The sequence below is a fragment of the Myotis brandtii genome, unplaced genomic scaffold (assembly GCF_000412655.1).
Source record: "Myotis brandtii unplaced genomic scaffold, ASM41265v1 scaffold931, whole genome shotgun sequence".
Lineage (NCBI taxonomy): Eukaryota > Metazoa > Chordata > Mammalia > Chiroptera > Vespertilionidae > Myotis > Myotis brandtii.
The window spans coordinates 2,223,381-2,250,025 of record NW_005371843.1 but is presented as its reverse complement, the minus strand read 5'-3'; the positions used below and the strand labels follow the sequence as shown (position 1 = coordinate 2,250,025).

The 26,645-nt window shown below is 37.4% G+C and overlaps 1 protein-coding gene across 5 annotated transcripts in view; it reads left to right on the top strand.

The window, feature by feature from the left end:
- The window catches only part of MRPL13 (mitochondrial ribosomal protein L13), a 29,694-nt gene extending 11,942 nt beyond the window's left edge, over positions 1 to 17,752 (top strand). Inside the window, exons 4-9 of one of the 5 annotated variants that reach the window (XR_314692.2) lie at positions 1,277 to 1,337; positions 5,232 to 5,318; positions 8,416 to 8,537; positions 13,505 to 13,557; positions 14,322 to 15,147; positions 17,638 to 17,752. Coding sequence is in view for 3 of the 5 variants with exons in the window: in XM_005885865.2 (XP_005885927.1) it covers positions 1,277 to 1,337; positions 5,232 to 5,318; positions 8,416 to 8,537; positions 13,505 to 13,526 (292 nt within the window). In the remaining 2 variants the exon portion in view is untranslated. Of the gene's footprint in view, positions 1 to 1,276; positions 1,338 to 5,231; positions 5,319 to 8,415; positions 8,538 to 13,504; positions 13,797 to 14,321; positions 15,148 to 17,633 lie in introns of those variants that run through there. The other 4 variants (XR_001360534.1, XM_005885865.2, XM_005885866.2 and 1 more) reach the window with 4 other exon arrangements.
- The last annotated feature ends 8,893 nt before the right edge of the window (positions 17,753 to 26,645 follow it).

Sequence of the window (26,645 nt, the reverse complement as noted above, 5' to 3'; positions counted from 1 at the left end):
AAACATTTTACATATATGTTTATATCTTTTTTTACTTAATTTAAATGTTATTTTCAGTCACTGTGTAGTAGTGCACAATATAATTTACCCTACTTAATCATTGCTCTGTTTTTGAAATTAAAATTTTGACTTTTATAAAGAGCTGGAAAACAAGCCAACTGAGTATTGCATTACTCAAGTTGTTCCCCTCCTCGGAATTTCAGTATAAAGTCCAAACTTCTGAAATATAATGTAAATGGGATTATGGTTTAGAAGTTGCCATCCTAGTTTTAAAAATAGATAATCTTTAGTGTAGAAGGTGTAAAGTATTTTTTTCCTATGGAGAGAAAGAATACAAAAATAGAAGTCTAGCCCTGGTCAGTTTGGCTCACTGGATGGAGCGTGGGCTTGGGGACTGAAGAGTCCCAGGTTCGGTTCCGGTCAAGGGCATATACCTTGGTTGCGGGCACGTCCCCAGTGGGGGGTGTGCAGGAGGCAGCTGATCGATGCTTCTCTCTCATCGATGTTTCTAACTATCCCTCTCCCTTCCTCTCTGTAGAAAATCAATAAAATGTGTAAAAAAAAAAAAAAGAGGTAAAATGAGTTACCTAATATTAGACTGGTAGCCAGTAGGAAATCTAGATTCCAGACTTTAATCTGTGGTATCCAAGTGACTGAGCTACCTCTGATATTATCCCAAATAAATACATTTTTAATTTCCAATTTACACATTTTATATATTTTTTTTATCTGAACACAATGAAATATTTTATTACTTAGGGGCAACATATAACTCTTAGTTAATAGGAAATAGAATCATGGCCTCTTTAGAGTTTGAACTTTATTTCAGAACCAGATGGTCTACCATTGTTTTCCCTAAACTTGACCACTAGCTTATGCAGACGTTTAGTCTAATTTGGCAGGGAATTTTTACCATTGCTTTTTCTTTCTTAATTCAAACAGTGATAAACTACCCCAGGATAAGTGAATGAGTGAGCGAATGAGTGAATGATGAATAACTAAATTCCAATAAAAATATAAGTAGTTATGCCAAGAAATTTTCCAAGATGTGGAACTTTTTGTGAAATAATGATGGTTTCCCACATAAAATAATAGTATTTCATATAGCATAGACTACTACTTAATTTTTAAGACATTAATGAATAGCATAGTTTCCAGAAGCAAGTATAATTTCATAATAAAAATCATTTTATATTATAAAAGAATATTCAAGAATACTATACCATAGCCTACTCCCAGCTTTAATGTCTTTGCTTCTTTTTGCTTCTTTTAATAGCTACCCAGGTGGATTCACACAAGTAACAGCTGCACAACTTCACCAAAAGGATCCAGTGGCAGTAAGTCTGTTGGGTCCCCCTTCCCCGCCCCGCGCCCCGCCCCTCCTATGGAAAAAGCAGACATTGCTTTTTCAATCTTTTTCCTCTTCTAATATAGCTAGCATTCAAGACTATAAATTCTTCATATTAACTCTACCACACAAGCTTTGATAAGTATTATTATCATTCAGTTCTATATATTTTAACATTACTATTTTGTATGTTTTGCATTTAGTCAAAGAATTGTGATGCTTTTTAAAAAATTTCTTGACACCTGCTGGAACACCTAAAATATATGTTTGCTGAAAATGTCTTGGGGAGAAAGATATATATACTACATGTTTATCCATTACAGCAAATACGTCAACTATATTCTAATCTTATATTCTTACTGACATTTTTGTTCACTTGATTTATTGATTATCTGAAAGCGCTATATTAAAATTTTAGTTGTAGATTTGCTAATTTTTTTCTTGTAGTTCTGTCAGTTTTTGCTTTGCATATTTTGAAGATTTAGCAGTAGAAAAATTTAAGTTTGGAATTATAATCTTCCTAAATAATTGATGAGGGTGTATGCACCTCTTTATCTCCAATAATGCTTTTTAACCTGAGGTCTACTTTTTAAAATATTAATGTAGCTCTATAAACCTTCATTTGATAGTATTAACCTAATATAACATTTTATAGTTTTACTTTAAATTTTACTGCGCTGTATTTTATTTTTTCCTCACTTTCTTACCTTCTTTTGGATTGGTAGAGTTTATTAGAAGTCTAAGATTAATCAATATATTTACTTTCCTTCAAATCAAATCAAGGAGGCCCTTAGAAGGTTTTTAATACCCACTTTCTCTCACAATCAATATGTTTTCCCTATCCTTAAGATATTTTTAAATTAAATTTATTAGGGTGACATTGGTTAATACAATCATAAAGGTTTCAAGTGTACATTTCTACAATACAAGATTTGTACATTGCATTGTGTGCTAACCACACAAAGTCAAGATTTTTTTAAATCCTTTCAATTCAACATTCTTGTTATTATTTTATACAGTTATTTTTTTTTTTAATGATTTTCTTTGCTTATAATCCCTTCATATAACTCAGCCTTCCTTCTGGGTTTAATTTCCTTCTTAAGGAAACTTTACTATTTGTTTCTTTTTTAAACTTTGATAGTACATAACTGTTACACAAATTATAGTTTTAATATTAAAGTTTATATATTAATCAGGTATCCTCACTGAACACTAGGAGGCAGTATAATTCAACTTTTTGATGTTAAGAATTTGGCATTGGGTAACATAGTAATTTCATTTTTTTTATATAAACAAAGAATGAAATGTATTACAAAATGTTGGATGGAGGCTTGGAAACTATTTCAGAGTTAAATCCATTTGAATTATCACCTCGTTAAAAGATCTTAATTTTTTTTTAAGTCCTAATTTTGACTCTGTGTTGGCATATTAAGGAAGAGGTCAATGATTTTACTTCCACTACCTGTCTGTCTGGAGCAATGAGTTTCTCCCAGCAGACAATTTGCGAGTCAGTACTTAGTGTATGTGACTTGTAAGAGAATGTGTTTCATAGTGCATTCTTCTGGTATTCATGGAATAGTATTTGTAAAATACATAATTAATACATTTAGTAGTTATTACTAGGTTATTAAATATTTCAAAGCACTTTAAATCACTTAGATCATTCTAAACTCATATAAATATATTGATTCAGCCATTTCCTTCTGTCCTTTATCCCTCTGTCATATATTTTAGTTTCTTTAAGAGCTTTTGTGTACTTACAGTTTTCTTCTAACATGGTTCCTTTCTTATGTTTCTCCACCTCCTATAACTAGTTAATAAAGTTATTTTGTGTGCATTAAATGGCACATGCCCTGGGTTACCAGTTATCTGAGAAAAGTGATGTTTTTAAACTCACCTTGTTTTATCTTTTTCACTTTCTGAATTCCTTAAAGCATTTGCTTAAGTCTATATAGCTAGAATTACTTGATTGTATGTGCATGTTGTGTCATATTTATTTGGGGGATATTTATGTTTGTGTATTTGTCTTTTTCTCCTCTCAGCTTATAACCTTTTCACATTTTCTCACTTTTTCTAAAGTAGACTGTTATGTTTGCATTTTTTAATAGAGTAAATTTTTAAAATACCAACTTGTTAATTCAAGTAAGTATAACTAAATTGTTTAAGAACATGGAAGCCAAATGCCATGTAATCCTACTAATAGAGTAAAATTGCTAAAGGGATGATTTTCTGAGTATGTAATGACTTGCTGACTTGCTTATCCAGAAAAGTTGCTGAATAATTCTAACGTTGTCAGTTTCTACAGAAGACTTTTTAAAACATTAAACATTTTAAAGGCTAGTTTCTAGATCGGTGCTGTCCAGTAAAACTCTCTCTCTACCTTGACGGAAAGTTCTGTGTCTGCACTGTCAAACATGGTCACCCCTAGCCACAGGTTGCACTTGACCACTTGGAAAGTGGCTGTGTGGCTGAGGAACTGAATTTTCTATGACTTAATTTTAACAATATGTTAATATTTAAATAAAGTCTCCAGAACATAAAGTACTAACAGAACTAAGCTAGAAAATAAATGGAGAATATTTATGAGATGTCGTTAGCTTTTATGTGTAGAAAGGTTTTGATGAGAAAATAGAAGGAACAGAAAATCCTCTTGTAGTGAAACCCTGTTCTAACATGAATTGTTTTAAGGCATTTAGCTTTAATGCATGTGAAATTATATCCTTGAAATGTGAGTACAGATGATGAAAATCTATACAACACTCCAAATGTCTCCATCAGCAGTTTTGTGAAGAACTCACCTTATATTACTATACACTGTATGCCAGGAGGCCCCCGGGAGAGTATGGAACACAGGGTGGCACTGTGTGGCCTTCTCTTGACAAAACATACATGAAATCACTCTCAAACCAACAGTGAGGATAACCATCAAAGGGGAAAAGTAAATCATGGAAAGGTTAGTTTGCCATATTGGTAATGGGTTTGGTAGAGAAAAGAGACTTTTTGTCTTCCTGGTAAGTTACGGAGAGAAACACATGAAGGTGTGATTTCCTGTACTGTGTGTCTGTTCTGGGAGTTGGACTGCCTGGTTTGAATTCGAGCATGGACACTTATAGATACACTAGAGGCCTAGCGCACAATTAAATCGTGCACATGTAGGGTCCCCTAGCCTAGCCTGCCATCAGGGCCATGTCTGCGCCCTGCAATGCCTTGCATGGTCTGCGAACACTGCCGGCGCCCCGCCCCGGCCACCGCGAGAGCCACTGCTCATTTGGTCATGACGACCACAGGCCTTTTATGATATAGATTATATCAGGGGAATTCTATAATCTCACTACATCTGTTTCCTCCTCTGTGACGTGAGGCTCAGCATTGTAAACAAGATCAGATGTAATGAATGCACTGACCACTATACACAGAGCAAGTTCCGTGAATGTTAGCCATTACCACTGTTGCAGATTTGCGACCTCTCAAGTCGGTGTCATAACTGTCTGTATGGTCAGGCTTAGTGTTTGAGGTGGGAACCTCCTGCTCTAGTCACTACACAATAAATATTTGAGCCATAGGTGTTTGTAAGAGCTTAGAGAACTTCTTAGTCTAGCTAAAATTGGCACACAGATAGGATATTTTTAATCTCTTCCTTTTGTCCTTTCTGCTAATTAAAAAATAAATTAAGCAAATATAGAGCCTAAAGAAATAGTAATGTGTAAATAATAAAAGTTCCTTTTCTATTGCTGCCACATAACGACTCTGGTCTCGGTTTGTTTCCTTTCATATACCTATTGTCTTAGCCCACTGGTTTCCATCATTGTCTAATTAAATCTGCCTTCTTGATATCACAAGTCATATTTGTATGTTACTGACTCCTAACTATGTGTTTTTCCAGATTGTAAAACTAGCTATTTATGGCATGCTCCCAAAAAACCTTCACAGGAGGACCATGATGGAGAGGCTGCATCTTTTCCCCGATGAGGTAAGTCAGTGGTCATTGGTAACAACACTTCTCCTCAATTAAATACTTTCTCTTCTTTTAAAATAATTGTGGTCCTTCACCAAAGTATAAATGGCCTTTATGAAATCACAAGAATTTAATAACTTCTCTTTCTGATGATACTGTCGCATTTTTTTTTTAATAAACTATAATTTCTAAAAGACACAGAAGTAATATTATTTATCCCAGTTTTAAGGTAGCCAGGTTTGAGTGGAGATGTTTTAAGTATTCATGGTAGTTCAGTTGAACAGTAAATTACTTAAATAATTTCAGACTATAAAATAAATGAGCCCATTTTCCCAAGAATGGATTGTTAAATATTCAAAAGCTTGACAACACTTGTTCTTGTCAAAGCATTCATGCATTGCTGATGGAAGTATAAAATGGTGCAAACCCACAAGGAATCTGGCAACTATGAAGCATTTTACAAAATACATAAAGAGATTCCTGCTCAATCCAGCAATCTCATTTTCAGTCTGAAAATATACAAGGTTACTATTTTTACATGATTTATTATAGTAAAATAATAGAAATAAATAAATGCTTACTCATAGAAAATTGGATAAACTTTGATATCCATTCAGTTGAGTACTATTGTAAAAATAGAAGGACAAACATTGTTGTGACTTGATAATTAATGTTTTTTCCAGGATATATTATTAAGTGAAAAAAAGCAAGGTGACAATGTAGATAACTTACCACCTTTTGCATGCATATATTCATATGAATGTTTACACACATATCTACTATATCTGCTTTTTGCATAAAGAAATACAGGAAGAATAAATGAGAAAATGAAGTTGGCTATTTACTGGCACATGGGCACAAAGAGATGAAAGGAATAGGGAAGGAAATGAGAATTGGGGAGGAGAATACCCTTTAGATTATTTTTTTACTTTAACTTTTTAAAAATTTTATATATCTATATATATAAAAGACTAATATGCTAAGTGTCCCTCCAACCATCTGATCGGTTGCTATGACACACACTAACCACCAGGGGGAAGACGCTCAAAGCAGGAGCTGCCATGACACACACTTTACAAAGGAATAGCACCACAGACCTGGTGCTGACAAAGCAACACTCAGCTTCCCCCAAGTGGGACACAGGCCCCACCACCACCCTGGAGCAACACCCCACCAAATCACAGCCAACGCTGTCGAGACCCCATGGCACAAAATGCGGCCCACAGCCCAGAAACAGTCGCTGTGGGCACCAGGTAACGACATCACGTAGCAACGACCAACTTCCTCTTCCTAGCGACTAGCCTCCTTGCAATTTCTTCAGCCCAGGAACACAACTTGCTTTATAGCCAGGTGCAAACATTTTACAGTTTAACCAAATGTCTGTGAAGCATTTTCCCATGCCTCATCTCATTTGATCCTCACAGAAGTCCTGGAGTAGGTAGACAGGGACTCGGTAGAATCCTATTTTCTTTTCATTAGCCAGAAAACGGAGATTTAGAAAGCTTAGAAACTTGACCCGACTGAAAAGAAGTAAGAAATGGTGGACCTTGAAAATGACTTCAGGTTTTCTCACTGCGCAGAATATAGTCAAACACTGCTGCAGTTAAATATTTTACGCTTTGTTCTCCCTGCGTGATATACAATGATAATCTGCTTCGTGTTGATATTTACTGCTGTGTTGCTGACAATTACCTGAAAGAGAAGTTGGGGTGCTTCCTGGGCTGGAAAAAGTATAGCTAAATCAGAAAGCTATAATTAAACAAGTTTATATAACTTGTCTAATTAAACAAGTTTATTCTATATCTATAAAAGGCTAAGTTGATTTGTGCATGCACGATACATAAAAAGCTCTCGCTGGTGCCAGTCTCACACGTGTGTTTTGATCTGTCATTGTCGATCGTAAATTTGGTTGACACTTCTATTATAAAGGGCGAATAGCTATATTAAAATATTTCTTCTAATTAATTTCCTTTCATTGTGCATGAATCCGTGCACCAGGCCACTGGTTCATAAAATAAAATGAAAGTATGAACAGAAGTAAGCACAGCAATGCCCAGATCTTATTTTCTAAATGCTGTCCCCTGTTGAAAAGGAACCTTGTTCCCTTTAGGAAAATGGTTGATTCTGATTCTGAATGAGAAGAAACACAAACTTATTACAGAGTATACTCATGCAAAATACTAAAATAGTAAGTACCAGAAGGTAAGGCAATGCTCAAACACCAATAGAGAAATACCAAAATAAACATGAGGTAGGTTGAATTGATGCCTACTGACCACATATATGACTGTATTAACCTTAAGATGAATAGTAGTAATAAATATGTTGAATAGGAAACAAAAATCTATGAGCCCACAATGACAGTCTAAAATTTTTTTAACTTGTTATAATTTGTCTTCTCTTTTCTGGAAATGGAAAAAACTTTTCTCTAGAGAAGAATGTCATCTAAAAAAATGTAGGAATGATACTGAATTTAAAAGGTGACCATTATCAGCATATTCTATAGTCATCAGGAAAAATATTATTGTAGAACAGGATATTTAGTTTCAAGACATCATTGCACAGAGAAAAGATACTATTTGAAGAAGAAAAGATAAGATACTTTTATATTAAATATCTGGTAGACAGATACCAACCATAATCAAGAGGTCAAACGTACCATCATTATGGGACAAACTGACATCATATTTTTTCTGGAGTGTGGATTACGAGTTTGTAGCACTGGAAGTAGTAGACCCAGTACTTGGATTCATCAGACGAAAAATTGTGAGAATGAACCAAGGCAGTGCCTTTTTGAAGTTGAAAGAAGGGGAAAACATTAAACTATACATATGTGCGTATGTTTAAATAGAACTTAGTGACTTCATAGTTTTCAGAATTGAAGACGTCTAATTTATCATAGAAATATGTTTGTCAAGATTTAAATATGAAATATATTACTATATGGTAATTTCATTGATCTAATGTATTTTTCAGGGATTTTTCCAAATTTTATTTTTTTCTCACTTTATAAATACTGCTTTTGTTTATTATTTAATACTAAGTATTACTAATTTATTACTAAAGAATATGTTTTAAGAAAAGTTAAGCCTAAATTTTTCATTTAATCCAGGATATACCAGAAGATATTCTTAAGAATTTAGTGGAAGAGCTTCCACAACCACGAAAAGTACCCAAACGTCTAGATGAGTACACACAAGAAGAAATAGAGGCTTTCCCAAGATTGTGGACTCCGTAAGTCTTTCTCTTTCCCGTCTTTGTTTTTAATGTTTGTTTTTTTAAGCTGAGTTTAGTATCCCCTCTTTCCTTAAATGATAAGGCTCTTGAGGTGGAAAGAGTGACCTTCTTTTTTACTTTCTTGGATACCCTTTGCAGCTTCTACCCGCAAATAAACTCTAGATGTAGATAGTTTCTAAGTCTTAAGACCTTGCTAGGTAAATGCAAATGTGCTCATAGGTGCCTGTGATTGTCAGATATTTTGTTTGGGGGTGACATTATTTGGATTAATTGTAGTCTCTTAGAATGATAAATGAATTGTCATTACTTAAAACAAAGTGATTTTCCATTTTCCAGATTGCTTCACTAAGCTGAGACTATTATGTAATGAAAAGTCCTTAATCCTAGATACTTACAGTCTTAATCCAAATTGAAAAACAAAAAACTTCCTCTTTTCTGTACAGTTCCCTAAACCTCAGGTCTGGAAAGCTGCTTAGATTTTACATACTCTGTCTCATCTGATTGCTTCCAGGTTTCTTTGCCTGGTCTTCCATCTCTCCATGACCTGGCTCTTCCCTATCTTTTCAGCTTAAATTCTTCCCACTCCACTGCACTGTTCAAGCAATAGCAGACTGCTTAAGACTGGCAGTCTTTTTGTCCACTTTAACTCTTCCTTGCCCTTGTTCTGCTGTTACTTCTGCATGAAATAAGTCCCTCACCCTTTCTTTTCATTCCAGGTTTCCTTGTAGCAGGAATATGTACTAGATACCAGGCTCTCCTTTATGCTAATAAAGTTGTGATCTTTCCTCACAAGTAACCACACAACATACAGGGTGGGGCAGAAGTAGGCTTACAGTTTGTGAGTATGCAAAACACAGAGTTTATTCTTGTATTATTACTTATGAATTGATGCATTATTGTCCATCTGAGCAACTGTAGACCTACTTTTGCCCCATCCTATATATTAACTTGTGTTACCAAAATAATTAGGTATGTATTACTTAGTAAAATTTGAGGATATATTATGATATGTGTACTAGTTTCTAAACATAAATCAGTTAATATTTTATTCTGCACTTTAGAGCTAACATCAAATCTAGTTAGTTTTTATTACTGTGGAATGTATGTAATAAGGAAAAAGTTTGCATTTTTGGATTATCCAAAAATTATCTAAGAAACAGATAATCTTTTAGTTCAGGACTAACAGAACTTTCCACAATCATGAAAAAGCTCCAAATCAGAGCTGTCTACTGTAGTAGCTCTTGGCCACATGTAGCTCTTGAGTACTTACCCTGAGCTAGTATGACTGAGGAGCTGAATATTTAATTACATATAATTTTAATTAATTTAAATTTTAATAGCCTCATGTGGCTAGTGACTACCTTAATGGACTATGCCATTTTAGTTATTTACAATGTCATAAAGTTGTAGTATTGAATGTTATTATGTACACTAGAATTAAATTATTTGAGGTATCATGCAATGCAGTCCATTGAAAATGGGATTTCTTATTACTGGTACATTTGCTTTCATAAGGAAAAAAATTTTTTCCTCATTTTGGAGAAGGAACTTGCTTAAAATATGCTTCTGTTCCACCCAAAATAGCTAAGCCAAGAATATAATCTTTTTTTCGAATGTAGTAACTGGAATTTATCCAAGATAGATCTGCTGGTGAATCTGCAGAGACTTGACTCAAACAGATGTACCTGGATTGCATCATAAATAAATGGACACAAAAATAGCTTGTTTTGTTTTTTTGTTTCCCTAGCAATAAAACTTGAAATATTTTCATAATATAAAAATGTACATTATGTAAATGGAATTATCATTAGCTTTTGGTTAAATATTAGTTTTTCTACTAGACAGAAAGCTTTTGAACAACAATAATAATTGTCAAACTAAGCATTGAACCCAGTTGGTGATTGACAACATTTTTAAAATCTTAATTAAAAGCTACCATTGTTAGAATTTAATTTAAATTATTTTAAATTACTTACAAAATTCTCTCAGGCCTAACTTCAGCAAACATGAGATTTTTTTTATGTAGTTGTTTAGTCATTTTCAAAACAATGGTAAACAAGAAGGAAAGAACTAATTTTTGAGAAAACTATAAATACTTTTTTATAGTTAAAATCCATTTTCTCATATGAGAAGTATTGCCTATATACCTCACTTCTTAAATTAATGGATACACTTGATAGCTTAGTACTTTTATATCTTATGGATATATATAAATGTTATATGTTATGAAGTTACATTTTGGGCTTTTTGATGGTACAGAGTAGATGTGTGTTTGCCATGTGTAAGTGTGTAGGGCGCTCACTTAGAACTTATTTCTCAAAGAAACAACAACAGCACTATCCTTTTTTTCAAAATTTGCTGAGATTATAGCTTTCAAATGGTTAGCTTATTTCATTACTATCGATAATTATTTCCATAATCATTGCAGTTTTGCCAACACATTACAAAACCACAATAATCATGGAAATCATACTGCTAGCACTGTAATGGAAATGTTTCATTATGTAGGTTAAAAATAAAACTTGGATCATTTTAAGCTCTTTGTTTTCATTTTTTTAAAATTCTGTAAGAGAACTTTCTTAGGAAAAACTAGGTATGTGAAAATTTTCAACTAGAATTGCTTCACATTATCCACAGTGATAAAACCAAACCAAAAAAAAAAGAAATGGATTTTTATTTCTCACACATTAAGTCAGTACTGTTTTATTTTAAGCAAAATCCTCACCTTTGTAGAGAAACTAAATGTGGAAAGTTTCAGCATCAATAAATGCTTGAAAACAGATGTTTATTATGAAAAACCCTTGTTCATAGTGTTTAATGCCCTGCACAGAATGTGTTATTAGAAGTGGGACCACAAGGGAGACAGGGTGGTAGGGATGAAAGGGAGGAGATATGAGGACAACCACGATCAGCCCTAGAATTCTCTTCCCTGAAAGTAGGATTATGTTTAGGTTGTTTAATAGGTAATCCAAGCAGCTCTGGGGAAAGAAAAGAGGGTTCCAGATGCCAGAACATTAGCACTGGAAAGGCAGCCTGGTGAGCGTCCTGTCCAGTATAGCTCTAGGACACAGCAGAGATGTAAGCCTAGTGCGTGCCCTCTGATGCAAAAGCCTTTAATCCTAAACATTTACAGATTTCTAGTTTTTGTTAAATTCATATCCAGAAAATCCTATTTTTCCCTCTGCCTTTATAAAATGTGCTTCAGATTAGAGATTTAATTAGACAGTGGGGAAGGATTTTTACCTTTTCAAAACCCAAGGAGCAAGGATCTAGACATCTTCAAGATTTTCCATAATTTCATGCTAGTCTAGTCATGTAACATTTTCCTATAAGATTTAACTTAATTCGCTGCTCTTCAGTATTAGCTGGACCTGGGAGCAAGGTTACATTCCAACTTTTCCATCCATTTTAACCAGCTCAGCATTGGCTCAAACCATATACCTCAGTATTTCCAGTGCTGAATTTTGCTCAAATTAGGCATTCTAAACTGTTCTTTTGGATATGAACAGATTAGAACTAGTTGTTAAAATAAAAAGTAATCTCTCTTTAAATGATCAAAACCAAATCATTTACTATATTAGCCAACAGAATTTAAGACTTTAATGCAGTAATTGAATGTAACAATTCCTGTTAGTTTTAATTGAATGAACAATAATACGATTTAAACAAATTTCTAAGTCTTTTGAGTTTAATTTTTTTTTCTTAAAGCACTGTTGAGCCAGGCTGGTGTGATTCAGTGGTTGAGTGCCGACCTATGAATCAGGAAGTAACATTTCTGGTCAGGGCACATGCCTGGGTTGCCACCTTGATCCCTAGTAGGGAGTGTGCAAGAGGCAGTCAATCAGTGATTCTCTCTCATCATTGATGTTTCTATCTCTCCCTCTCCTTCTCCCTTCTTCTCTGAAATTAATAAAAATATATTTAAAAAAAAATAAATGCACTGTTAAACTTTTTCTAATCAGGCTGGTGGTGCAGGGCCAAGAGAAATGAGTGTAAAGGCAGCATTACTCTGCCTCACTGTTACCTGGACAGCCTTTAGTTCAAGGAATATGTGATGTTACCGGATTTCCTGGAATGGTTAACTCTAAATAATCTCATCTATACAATGGAAATGACTTAAAACTCGATCAAGCCAACCTTTTACTGTTGTTAAGATTACTCTGCTATCCAAATTTTATTCTAGTCTTAAATATTTTGTTGGAGTAAGCATGATACTGAGAAATGATTTAGGAATGAAAAGACATAAGACCTATCTGTAATACTTTAGCAATAAAGATAAATTTTTTTAAAAGAAGAAGAGAAGACATAAGACCTAAAGGAGAAGAATAAAATACTTTTGAGATTTATTACACTTATACCCAATTTTATGGACTTACAATGGAAATTCAGATGCTTTTTTCCCTTAGAAAATAAATTATCCTAATGGAGCAAATAATATTAAGTGTCTCTAATTAAACTGTATCATAAACTACGTGTTTTATAGCTTTATGTTTTATTTTATTCACAAACCAAATGAATTTCCCACCCTTTTACAATGAAAACTAGAATCTCCCAAAAGATTTTTCCTGAAGATATTTTTTTTGTAGAAATGTCCCATTTTCAAGATAATGTAAATGTGTTGGCCTCTATCATTCCCATGTTCTAATTTGAGCCTCTGCATTTTTGAGATGTATTTGTTTCATGTTATTGAGATGCAGTGTTTTGCAAGTATCTAGTCCCTTGGCCATAATATTGTGCACCACCACCACACCTGGTGGCAAATTAACCATCTGCACTTAACCATTCTACTTGGTAAGGATTTGGCTTTAGTGTTTTTCACCAAAAACTTAGAAAATAATGTCTGTAGATATTTCTTGATGAACAGTTAATGTCATGTGAAATTGGAGAAATAATCTTCCTTCATCAGGAGAGTGAAAATGAAATAATGATTCACAAAGACATAAATGTTGATTTTTTTGTTTCAGACCTGAAGATTACCGGCTATAAAGAAATGAAAATCGCAGAAAATCACAACGAGGTGATTGAAACTTCTTCCTGATGAGTTTCTCCAGACCTGCAGGGCCAAGTGAAGCGCTGCTGCATTGGGGTGGAAGCTGTTATGGGCGCTGAAAGGTGGTGGAGAAAGGTCAGGAAGGGATCTTCCTTCTACAGGAAATCGCAATAGAATACATTATTTTATAGAACTGCTGTCATGTAAATTGGATTTGAATATTATCAGTAGTGATAAGAATAAAGTTGGCTAACTCACTTGGCTAACTATTCCATTTTGCATGTATGAAAAAAACAAGTCCTGGGTAGCATTGCAGTGAAAGTTGCTAATAAGGACCCATCTATGCATATTTCCTCAAGTTCCCCACCACTCTTCCTGCTAATTGGGAAGAGAGCCGCCTTCACTTTTCCTTCTGTGACTACTTTATCTAACCTCCTGTCCTTCTAAATTGACCCTTCCTCTCAGCAGGGTAAGATTTCCCCTGAAGTATTTACAAACTGCTACCATCCTTTCCCCATCTAGCCTCTTGGTTCCCATAATACCAAAATAACAAAGTAATGCCTAACAATTCCCTAGAAACCTCACTGCTCGCTCTGTGCTGTTTGCAGACCGCTGTGCCATGTCTCTATACCTCCATAGGCTCCTGTTCACTTCTGTCCTGGGCACTTAGAGTGAGCTGCTGGAATAATCTAGCAAAATCTGGTCTCTAGAAATTAAATGCTAAGCCACTGTATTTGGCCATTTTTATGATGTTTTTTCTTTCTTGATTTTCTTTCTCTTGCCCTGCCTAGCCAATCAAGGGGTGGATTTCAGACCATCTTTCCCATTCATTCAGCAAAGTGTATTGAATGCCTCCTACATGCCAGGCACAGTGCTAGACATTGGGAAAACAGAAATTACACATCTTCCCCCAACGCATGCCCCAGCAAAGAGTGTACAGGCTACTGCAGAGTGGAAAGGAACTATAGAGATTGTAAATATGTGCACCTGGGTGTCAGAGTTGCTGATGTGATCATGTGTGGCCTCTGATGTATGTTTCAGTAGCTGGCATTAAACATGAAGTGTTGCTAGAAACCACCTGCTGGCGTGCAGGGCACAACTGCTTTACATAAATTAATTCACTTACACCATACATCAGCCCTATAATGTATATAGTGTTATCCTCTCCTTATCAAGGTCACAGAACTGATTTAAATCCGGGTTGATTGGCTCCAAAACCCATGGCCTTAGCCACTGATAGATGAGAAAAAGTGTATTTATATTTACGTATCACAAATTCTGTAATAACACAGGCATAACTTGGTACAGGTCAACAGCTGCCATTCACAGCGAAGTGGCAGTTAGATTTAAACTCTCGGACCAAAAACAAAGGAAATAATAAAAATAAAAACTGTCAGACCAAAAAGCTGCACCCCTACTTCACCCCTGACCTCTGACATGGTCATCTTAGTTGGGCGCCCATAGGAAACAAGCCCCAAGCTCCTGGGGCAGCAGCTTTAATCAGGAGGAATTTTTGTCTCGTGCATCCTAAGCATCCTGCCTGATACACAGTTCCTGGTTTAGAAACGCTCATGGAAGAAAGTCCTCGTTTCCAACAAAACTGCAGGATTTGAAGAGGTGAGATAAAATGTTCTATAAGAATATTGAGCCCAAGCATCATAATATTAAATATTCAATCGTCAACCTTGCTTGCTGGGGGTCGGGGAGGGGGGACTGCTGATCCTACAGACCGGTGGAGACCTACACTGGAGCTCTATGTTGGCAAATGAATGCTCCTCCCTGCTGTTAGGAACTAACTCCATTTTGCTTTTGGAGAGAACCAGAGCATAGAGGCTTTAGCACCAAATCAACAGCCCATTTGCCATTGCTCGAATGTTTACCAGCCTGACCTGCACGTACCCTAAGAGACCACATCTACAAGCAGCCAAATAAAACCACAACTCTGGTGAAGGAGACCCAGCAGCCTGAGGGAGGAATACAGCCTGAGCCAACAGGATTGAAGTAAAATGAAGAGATGAAACAGAAGAGAACTTTAAAAAATAAAAATTCTTGCAGAAAAAGAAGGAAACCCTAATTTCAAGAATCATTTGGAAAGGAAAAGCAAACTGATGTATATATTCTGTTACTATGTATGTCTGTAATATGAAAATTGGGGCACATAAAGAATTAAGTCATTAAAACCAAACAGGTACTTGCTCATACACAATTTTCCACCAGGAGCCGGTGTGCTGCGCTATTGGGTAACACCAGGTAGATGTGAAAAGCATCCAGCTGAGCATAATGACCTGTGGGAGAATAATGCGAAACACCTTATCTCTCCACTTCACCCAAGCCAAGTGCACTGCCGGCTGCAGTTTCTCAGTAAAACCTGAGGACGTGTCCTGATTAGAAGTAGCAAAGGCAAAAGGAGCCTCAAGTACTGCAATGTTTCGAAGTACGAAAATGTGACATTGCAATGTCCACTTGGCCCAAAGTAATACAATGATGAACAGAGGCGACAACGCCGAGAACGAAAGCAACAGAGGACTTCATCTTAACTTCCAATAATTGCCCGCTCTCCTGGTAACTGAAAATGGAAAAGGCCTCCTCTGCAGTTGGCTGAAGATAACTGCAGCCTCACGCAGCATGAGAGCAGTTGTGCCATCTGATCTCATCTGAGGCCACAGGACAGCTTCTGTATGTGGGGCTCAAAGAACACAACCATGGGAGTTGGATTTCTGTTTTAAGCCAGTTCGGAGGAACGGAGAAACAGGACAAGAAGTCACAGCCATCTACCCCATTTCATTTGAAAAATTATAAACACCTCTACCAGGCAAACTTCATGTCTTCTCAAAATAACATTCTATATTTAATAGAATGTGTCTTTATGAGGAACTTAAGATGCTTAAATTAAAATTGTGATAGTTTTCTTGTATCACTTACATGATGGGTCAGTGTTTGAGTTTTCTGCCACAACTCCATTTTCCCATACGTCCTATTATTTTGGGGGCGCAAAATTCCATCGCAGAGGGATTCTTTTTTAGGAATGCATACGCCACATTGTAGGATTATTGGACATACGTACTCACTGTCATTACTGGTTCATCACATCCTTCAGCAGAAGTGGCCACAAGTGAGATACTGTACAAAAGTCTGGTGCCGGCTCCTTGTCAGGGCGGGGCCACAGTAGGGAGCTCCTCACTGCAAGACCTCCTGGGTGGGCAGAGCAACGCTGTTGTCAGAGCCTATTCACACCTCCAGCTGTGGGATATCTTGGGTTCAATCAGGACCCAGCAGATGAGCCAACATAAAGCAAGTCTTTAAAGGCATCCTTTGCCCAGAATGCAATCCTTTCCTTTCATATTCCAGTTTCTACTCTAAATTTACAAAGTGAATACTAAGGATTGTGGCTGGCCAGATTGATAAATAATGTCTCTCGATTTAGATATACGGGGCCATGGGCTGGCCCAGAGACTAGGACTGGTGGTCATGAAGCAACACTGCCATCTTTAAAAGGATTGAAGGGCAGAATTTTGTTTCACTTGTAAGATTTAACCCAAATGAAGGAGGTTTAAAATATGCATGCGCAAACAAAATGGAAACAGACTCATAGATACAGAGAAAAGACTAAAGTAGGGGGAGTAGAGGGTGGGTGAAAAAGGTGAAGTGATTAAGAAGTACAAAGTACCCTGGCTGGGTTTTCTCCGTGGTTAGAGTGTTGGCCAGCGGACCCAGGGGTCTTGGGTTCGAGTAGTGGGTTTGATTCCCTGTCAGGGGCATGTACCTGGGTTGCAGGTTCCCAGCCCCGGTAGGGGTGCATGCGGGAAGCAACCAATTGATGTTTCTTCCCCTCCTTCTCCTCTTCTCCCTCTTCCTCTTCTCTCCCTCCTTTCTCCCACTTTCTCTTGAAATCAATGGGAAAAATAACTATGTGTGGTGCCAGGTGGGTACTGGAAACATGGGGGGAGATCACTTTGTAAAGTATATGATTGTCTTACCAATACAAAATAATATTGGATGTAAATTGTAATTGAAAAAAAAATCTGGAAAAAATGCATGTAAATTGCCGTTTTTATCATATTCTTACTACAGTTTCTTCTCCTTTCTTGCTAATTCCCTCCCAGCCAGATCTCGACACTGCTCCCCTGCCTGTGCCCCCATCTTTTTTTCTATGCTGCAGTCGACTGATTTGTTTTCCTACCTTCTCCTGGAAAACGGGGTTCGTCCCACCCTCAGCCAAGAACAACATTCAATGTCCAGGTCTTTCCTGGCTGAAAATCCCACCATGGAACAGGTAGCAAGTTCTGAGTGTGCAAAGCCAGAAGCCCCAGGAGGGATCCTGCTGCCAATCTCTACAATGCCCCGTTTGAATTGGATAGAACCCTATTTCAGAAGGTCCGATCCTTCCAAGACAGACATTAAGGCTCCAGTTCAACTTAAACACAGACTCTTACAGAGAAATGGTAATTCTCTCTCTCTCTCTCTGCCCAAAAATCTAAAGTAAGAGTTGAGTACTTTTGCAGCATCACTACTGCTCGGGGCTTCGCCTTCAAAGAATGCAAACCTGAGCTCCGCTACTGGTAAAACAGAGGCAGTCTCTGCCCCTGAGGGCCAGCTTTCATGAGGTGGGCTGCCAGGAAGCCTGAGGATCCATTTTCCACGTGGAGACAGCACACAGCACCTCTGAAGGACACACACGTCTGTGTCACTTCCATTTGGTCCATTAGAAGCTCTTTGATTTCAAACCAATCTTCATTTCAAGGCTGAACTTCGAGCTCAGCCCTCCCTTTTTAATTCCAACGTTAATACCTATGAAAGGCTTGCAAACAGTGGCGGCTAGAAGACCCTGTGTTGCCAGTGGAACACCTGTGCCTTTGTAGGTCGCTGTGGGGCTCCAGCTTGTCCACCTGTATTAAATCATTCAGAATCGACCCTGAGATGACAATGCCACCTGGCATCTTCGTTAGCCATCACAGAACTAAAAAGGGCCTTGAGGTTTAGAGAAAATTCTGAATATAAAGCATCTGCCCTTGACTTTTTTTGGCAGAGTCACAAAGTCCAAATCAAATATTTTTATAACTTCTTAGAAAAGTGATTTTATTACTATGCATTGTTACTGCGCACGGTGTGTGTGCAGAGCAGAAAGTCCTGGAGAAATGTGAATGTGTATGTGCTTCAGAAAATTTGATCTGGAAGCCTAAACCTTGGAAGCAGTGGTTAGTAGCCAACTCTCCAGTCTGTATTAACCAGGGATCAATCAGGCAACCAATATTTACATTCCAGAAACTAGTCTAAGTGCTTGAGATACAAATGTGAATAACAGTTGTATCCTCCTATCACGGTGTTCTGTTCCTAGCACAGACTTCCTAACAAGCTTGAAATTTTCTAAATGATGAGAGTGTCTTTTGTTATGTTAATGAGGTGACTTTTGGAAAGCAGCTGAAGATGGGGGCTGGTTGTCAGGGGGCCAATCATGTGATTAGAGAGAAAGTTGGAACTTTTAGTCTCACCCCCTGACCTCTAGGGAGGAGAGAGAGCTGGAAGCTGAATCAATCTTCAATGGCCAATAATGTAGTCAATGGTGCCTATGTAAAGAAGGCTTCATAGAAACAGAAAGATGGGGTTCAGAGAGCCTTGAGTTGGCTGGAGTTCAGTTGACTGGGGCTGGGATTTGCTGGGCTTTACTGGGCTTGCCTCCCAGCCTCAGCGTGGGTGCAGGTCTATTTCACGGGTCTCTGGCTGCCCTTGGACCAGTGGCCACCTGAGGCAGGTTTTCTCGGTGAAAGGCAGAAACAAGAGAGTAAGTTTAACTATGCAAGCAAATTTCAAACCTATCATTGTATTATGTGCACTAACATCCCACAGGTTGATGTAAATCAAAGTCAAGGGCTTGGAAGATATTCTGCTGCCATGAAGGTGATGATCGAAGGTGGAGAGGAATGGGTATTTTTGTGATTTCCCCATCACCTGGCTTAAACTCCACATACCTCCCTGAGGCCTATAGGACCTGCCTATAAATTTTTGTAATGCCACCTCACCACTCATGTCTCCATCCACTCCTATTGTTGGACTTCACATCCCAGTCCCTCTTGAACATTGCTAATGCCCAAACAATCATGCCCTCATGCCTTGTCATGTAATAACTCTCCAATTATCCTCTCCTGACCCTATTTCCACCATGTCTGATACATCTCAGTTCTTTCTAGGCCAGGGGTGGGCAAACTTTTTGACTCGAGGGCTACAATGGGTTCTTAAACTGGACTGGAGGGCCGGAACAAAAGCATGGATGGAGTGTTTGTGTGAACTAATATAAATTCAAAGTAAACATCATTACATAAAAGGGTACGGTCTTTTTTTTTTTTTAGTTTTATTCATTTCAAACGGGCCGGATCCGGCCCGCGGGCCGTAGTTTGCCCATGGCTGTTCTAGGCATTTGTAGATATTTCTTCCCTGATATCTCTGTTCCCTGTACATAATATAATACATTATAAGCACTCCCTTATTGTGCTATAATTGCTTATCTCTTCATTGATGAGTTGAGCTCAATGAGGATTAAGAATGTGTCTTTTCTTTTGTGTATCCCTAGCACCTAGCACAGTATCTGGCTCTTGTAAACCTCTAAAAGAGTGCCTGGCACATAGTAGGTTTATAGTCTATAATAACTGTTGTATGAGTGACAGCAGCTATATTTGCTATGTAATACTAATATATATTTCCGGGCTCTTAATAAAAGTTGATTTCTTTATTATCTAACATTATAATACAAATGTTCCTGATTAGTCACGGACCTCCACAAAGTCATTTTGGTACCCAAACACCTTCCATCTCCTCATGACTCCACCCTCCTGTGAGACCTTGGAGTCTCTGCATTCAGGCGGCAAATGAGAAAGCAGCAGGTGGACAAGACACACATACTTCTTCATTCCCTTGACTTGGAATTTGGAAACATATTCCATTGGTTGAGAACATGTCTCCTAGCCCATACTAAGGGAATCTGGGCAATAAGCAGCTAATTTGTATTCAAGAAGAGAATATAGTTTTGGCTGAAGGTAGCTAGTTTCTGACACAGCAGCCAATATGAAATTATCTGAGACCTCGATAGGAGTATTTTTTTGGTGATACAGAGTTAGAAAGATGAGAAATCCAGACTTCAACCAATTAAGGAAAGAATGGACAGCCAACAACTCCAAACTGATAGAGGTCCCTGCAGAGTAACAAAGCAGGTGATTGCTTCCAAACACACCTGATGTTTCTGCAGTCAGTGGCTGCTTTGATAGGCATGAAACAAAAAGTAAATGTTAAGGTTTAGAAATACAGTCCAAGCCACAATCTTTCTGGTAACCATCAATGTCATTGTTCAGACGTCTAGGAATATGACAGCAAAAACCATCATCCTCTTTCCACACTGCCAAGCTGCTGGGTCCGTGGGCTGCTGGGTAAATGGTCACTGTGATCACTCCCATCCTTGAAAGTTATTTTTAGCCATGCAGGTATAGATCCAATTCCTTCAGAAACCCCCCAGATAGGAACTGCTAGGTATTTCAGGAGAAGAAATACTTCCCCAAAGCTGTAGAATGTGGACAGACGGCTACTGCTCCTGCACAGTCAGCTTTTGCGTTGCACCCAGGTTTCTAGCTTTTCTGTTGTTCAAAATCTCCAGCCTGGTTTGATAAAACATGCTCACACTTGAGTGGAATCAGATATAGAACCTGCTGGCGACACTCCAAGAACATGAGCAGGCGGCCAGTGACAAGAGAGATTTAGTTAGCAGGGCCTCCTGTGGTGTCCAAATCTGATAACTGAAATGTTTATAAAAAGAACTCTTTGTGAGTTTCAACCCTTTCAGCCTCTAACTTTCCAGTGCACAGGCACAATACAGACACATACATGAGAAAGGACAAGTAAAGTGAAAACACATGAATTTTCTAATAACCCAATTCTCTTCAATACATCTGTTCAATAACTGAACACATTCACATACTAATGATTTCTCCTGGTGGAAGTCGAACTGATTAACACTTTTGTGACATGATTTTTAGGACATAGCAGGGATAGAGTTTTAGCAGGATTCAATGAATTTGAGCCACATGAAAGGACAGTAAAAACTAAAAATGTCTTCAGTAATTAAATGTCTCTATTTTGGCTCACTCAGTTAGTTTTGCTTTGTTACCATACAAGATTCATTTTAGATCTGAAAAGAAAAAGATAGTTTTACTTATCTGGGTTTTGTCATAAAACATCTTTTAATTTAGGTTAATAAAGTTGAATTTCACAACATTGGTGGTGGATATTTTTTAATCAATAAGATAAAATACATTTAAACAAAGAAACAAGCAACCAAATATGGTTACTCATGCCAGCATGTTATTATTAATTTAGCAAGGTGCAGAGAAGAAAGAAATCATTACTAACATTTATGCCTTTATTAATGCTACCAAGACAAGCAAGTCATTCCACCACTCCTGGTAATGCAGTTAGCCCTCTGCCCCTTTCATTCTCCTTTTAAAATTGTCATTGCTGCCTGGCTGGTGTGGCTCAGTGGTTGAGCATCGACCTATGAACCAAGAGGTCACAGCTCGATTTCCAGTCAAGGCACATGCCCAGTTTGTGGGCTTGATCTGCAGTGTGGGGTGTGCAGGAGGCAACCCATCAGTGATTCTTATCATTAATGTTTCTATCTCTCCCTCTCTGAAATCAATAAAAATATATTTTTAAAAAATTATCATTGCCTACATCTTTCTAAACATTAGTGCTCATTTTTCTTCATTTATCCCACGCCATTAATTACGAAGATATTAAAAAGTTAATAGATTCTTTTATAAAGTAGAATTTTATTCTAAAAAATTTTTGATTTTCCTGTAAAATATTAAGCTTCTGAAAACACCCTCTTGTTGCAAAATATTTTTTCAAATAATATAGAAACGTTAAAGATGAACAGTTAAATGAAATTAACATTTACTTTAAATAAAGTAAAAGCTCCCTGCAATCCCATACCCAGGAGGTCACCATGGTTATGCATCTGGAGTTTATTCATCCCAATTTTTCAGTGCGGATAGATGAACAGAGTAATAGGTAAGTATTGTAAAGCTATTCTACCACTTGCTTTTTTTCATTTAACAAAGATGTACCTTGTGTCAGCCAAATTTTCAATTTATTCAGTCTGATAATAATGTAAAACTATTGCAAGTATACAAGTATACTCATGTAGTCAATTTTTGTTAATGATAGAGTTACCCTAAAAAGTATAGAATAATGAGGACTTTGTGGCAAAGAAATTCTTTGGACTCTGAGCTTGTCTAGAACAAATGATCCGTTTACATCAGTGTTTCCAATGCCACATCAAATCAGAATGAAAAGTTATGATTTTTTTAAACCAAATATTTTGGTTCATACCTTGGAAACCTTCATTCTTCATTTGAACAGCCGTTCTTGTTGGGGACAGGCCCAAAGGGATGAAGTCTTGCCTGGTTATTCCAGCCTAAATTAGTCATCCAAAATCATTCCACCCTGTTCATCCTTCTTAAGCCCCTATCTGCTACTAATACTGTATTTACTCTGGAAAAAGCAGACAAACCTCAAAACCAACATGCCATTCTAAGATCATTCTCTCTTCCTCCTCAAGTTTCTAATCTTACTTCGTGAAGTTGCCATTTTTACCTTCTGCCTGTTTTTTCCCCTCAGTCATTCAATTCTGCCCATAGTACTTCCCATCAGTTCCCAAAGCTGGCTTCTCCTCTGATTCCTCAAGGCACTGTTGTGCTCTAGGCCCTCTCACCTGAACCACTGTAACAGGCAGTATGGTATATACAGGGGAGGGGGCATGAGCTATGGGAGCAAACCAGTCAGAGTTGGAATCCCTCTTTGCCTCTTCTATGTATGTATATATCCTTGGACATGTTACTCACCTTGCATGCTTGATCCTTTGTAAAAAGGAAACACTTAACTTATAAAAGCTAGTAGTACAAGGCTGGTTTTCATCTTCCTTGATCTTTCCCCAAACTAGTCCGTCATGTACACTATATTGTGCCTCCAAATAATAACTCCAATTAGGTGACTCATCTGCTTAAAGACACCCACTGACTTTCTATTGCCTTCAGGCTGAAATCTGAACATTTTAGCAAAGGATAGCTCTTTCACAGTCTGGTCCAAATGACCTTACCTGCTTAACTTAGAGCAAGAAGTTAGGAAGGTCCTATGCCATTGCATTCATCTTTTTCTCTCCAGCAACCCAACACATGGATGAACCGATGGTGGATATTAATTAGAAGTTTGCTAGGTGGATGGATGCACACATGGACAAATACATGAACACACAAATGAACACATGAATGAATTAACATAAAGGAAGACATTTAAATACCTCTTCCTCATATTCTGAAATACCTAATGAATCTGAATTTGAAAGCTTTTATAAAAGCTGGTCATTTGTTTCTAGGAATTATTCCTGTCTCTAGAGAAAATTTAGAGCAAAATCTAGAGAAAAGTCTTTCCACTGTATGCAGTGTGATTTTTTTATTGTAAATTTTATTTACTTACTTTTTTACCTTTGTTGAAAGTATTACTGATATCCCCCATTGACCCCCTTCTCCCAACTCCCACCTTCTCCCCATGCCTTCACCACACTATTATCTCTGACCATGGGTCATGCATATATGCATATAAATTATTTGGTTAATATCTTCCCACCCCCATCTTCCCTCTGAGATTCGTCAGTCTGTTCCATGCTTCTATTTTGTCAGTTTATTTTGTTCATGAGATTCTGCATATAAGTGAGATATGTGATATTTGTCTTTCTCTGATTGACTTATTTCACTTAGCATAATAATCTGCAGGTCCCTTCATATTGTCTCAAAAGGTAAGAGATCCTTTTTTATAGCTGCATAATATTCCATTGTGTAAATGTACTGCAGCTTTTTTATCCACTCATCTACTGATGGTCACTTGACCTCTTTCCAGATCTTAGCTATTATAAATAATGCTGCTATGAACATTAGATTATAAATGAAACTGTGCTAGGATGAAATGATTCTAAACATTTATTCAGCAGCTTACAAGTGTTAAGCACACTTAGGCAATCTGAAACCTCTTAAAGAATGTACATAAGTAATATGGGAGCACAGAGGTTAAAGAACTAACTAGAAAAGGTGACTGTGGTGTCATGACTATCAAGGTTGTCCAGGTGGTTGTGTTGGGGCTCAGGGAAGGCTTCTCACAGGAAGAGGAGCCTGGCTGAGTTTCAAAGATTGAGTATAAATATAAGTAGGTCATTTAAACTAGGGTGAGGCAGAAAAGTAGGGCTTTCTGAGCTGCAAAAAGAAAGCATGTCAGAGATAAAGAAACAAGAGAGGGCATGCAACAAGCGTTTTGCAACTAGTTCATTGTGGCTATAGTTTGGAGAATATTTGGCTGAGAGATACATTTCAAAATAAAATAGAAAAAAATAGGTTGGAGAATTTGTGCAAACAAAAATGCAAGGATAGTAGAAGGCAGGATCCTCTCCAGGTGATTTCATTCATTCCTGTGGCCTAAATACTACCTACATGTGCATGACCATTAAACCTCTATCTCCAGTACCTCTTCTAAGCTCCAACTCTCCTTTTAACACCTCTCACTCAGTTATTTCATAAACAGAACTCTTTAACCTCTCCACCCAACTCTAATTTCCAGAGGGATATATGTATCTCCATCCACCTAGTTGTTAGTCTCCATTTCTAGTTAACTCACGAGTCCTGTCAATACCACAAGCTGTTAGTCCTCCACCATCTTTCATCAGACCATGGCAATGTTTTCTCATCCACTATGATCCCCTCCAATCCATTCTCCACTGTGCAACCAGAATAATCTGAATAATAAGCTGACTAGTCTATTGGTCACCTGAGGTGCTTGGTTAAAAAAAGCAAAGTCGATCCTGAGAAAGAACAAAGTAGGTGGGATCTCAATGCCAGATATCAAGCTGTATTACAAAGCCACTGTTCTCAAAACTGCCTGGTACTGGCACAAGAACAGACATATAGATCAGTGGAATAGAATAGAGAGTCCAGAAATTAGCCCGAATAATATTTCGGGCTAAATTAATATTTGACAAAGGAGGCAAGAACATACAATGGAGCCAAGATAGTCTCTTCAGTAAATGGTGTTGGGAAAATTGGACAGATATATGCAAGAAAATGAAACTAGACCACCAACTTACACCATACACAAGAATAAACTCAAAATGGATAAAGGACTTAAATGTACGACAGGAAACCATAAAAATTCTAGAAGAATCCAAAGGCAACAAAATCTCAGACATATGCCAAAGCAATTTCTTCACTGATACAGCTCCTAGGGCAGTTGAAACTAAAGAGAAAATGAACAAATGGGACTACATCAAAATAAAAAGCTTCTGCACAGCAAAAGAAACCATCAACAAAACAACAAGAAAACCCACTGCATGGGAAAACATATTTGCCAACGTCATATCTGATAAGGGCCTAATCTCCAAAATTTATAGGGAACTCATACAACTTAACAAAAAGAAGATAAACAATCCAATCAAAAAATGGGCAAAGGACCTAAATAGACACCTTTCAAAAGAGGACATTCAGAAAGCCAAGAGACATATGAAAACATGCTCAAAGTCACTAATCATCCGAGAGATGCAAATCAAAACAACAATGAGGTACCATCTCACACCTGTCAGAATGGCTATCATCAACAAATCAACAAACGACAAGTGCTGGAGAGGATGTGGAGAAAAAGGAACTCTCCTGCACTGCTGGTGGGAATGCAGACTGGTGCAGCCACTATGGAAGACAGTATGGAGTTTCCTCAAAAAGCTGGAAATGGAACTCCCATTTGACCCTGTGATCCCACTTCTAGGAATATATCCCAAGAAACCAGAAACACCAATCAGAAAGGATATGTGCACCCATATGTTCATAGCAGCACAATTCACCATAGCTAAGATCTGGAAACAGCCTAAGTGCCCATCAGTAGATGAATGGATTAGAAAACTGTGGTACATCTACACGATGGAATACTATGCTGCTGTAAAAAAGAAGGAACTCTTACAATTTGCAACGGCATGGATGGAGCTGGAGAGCATTATGCTAAGTGAAATAAGCCAGTCAATGAAGGAAAAATACCACATGATC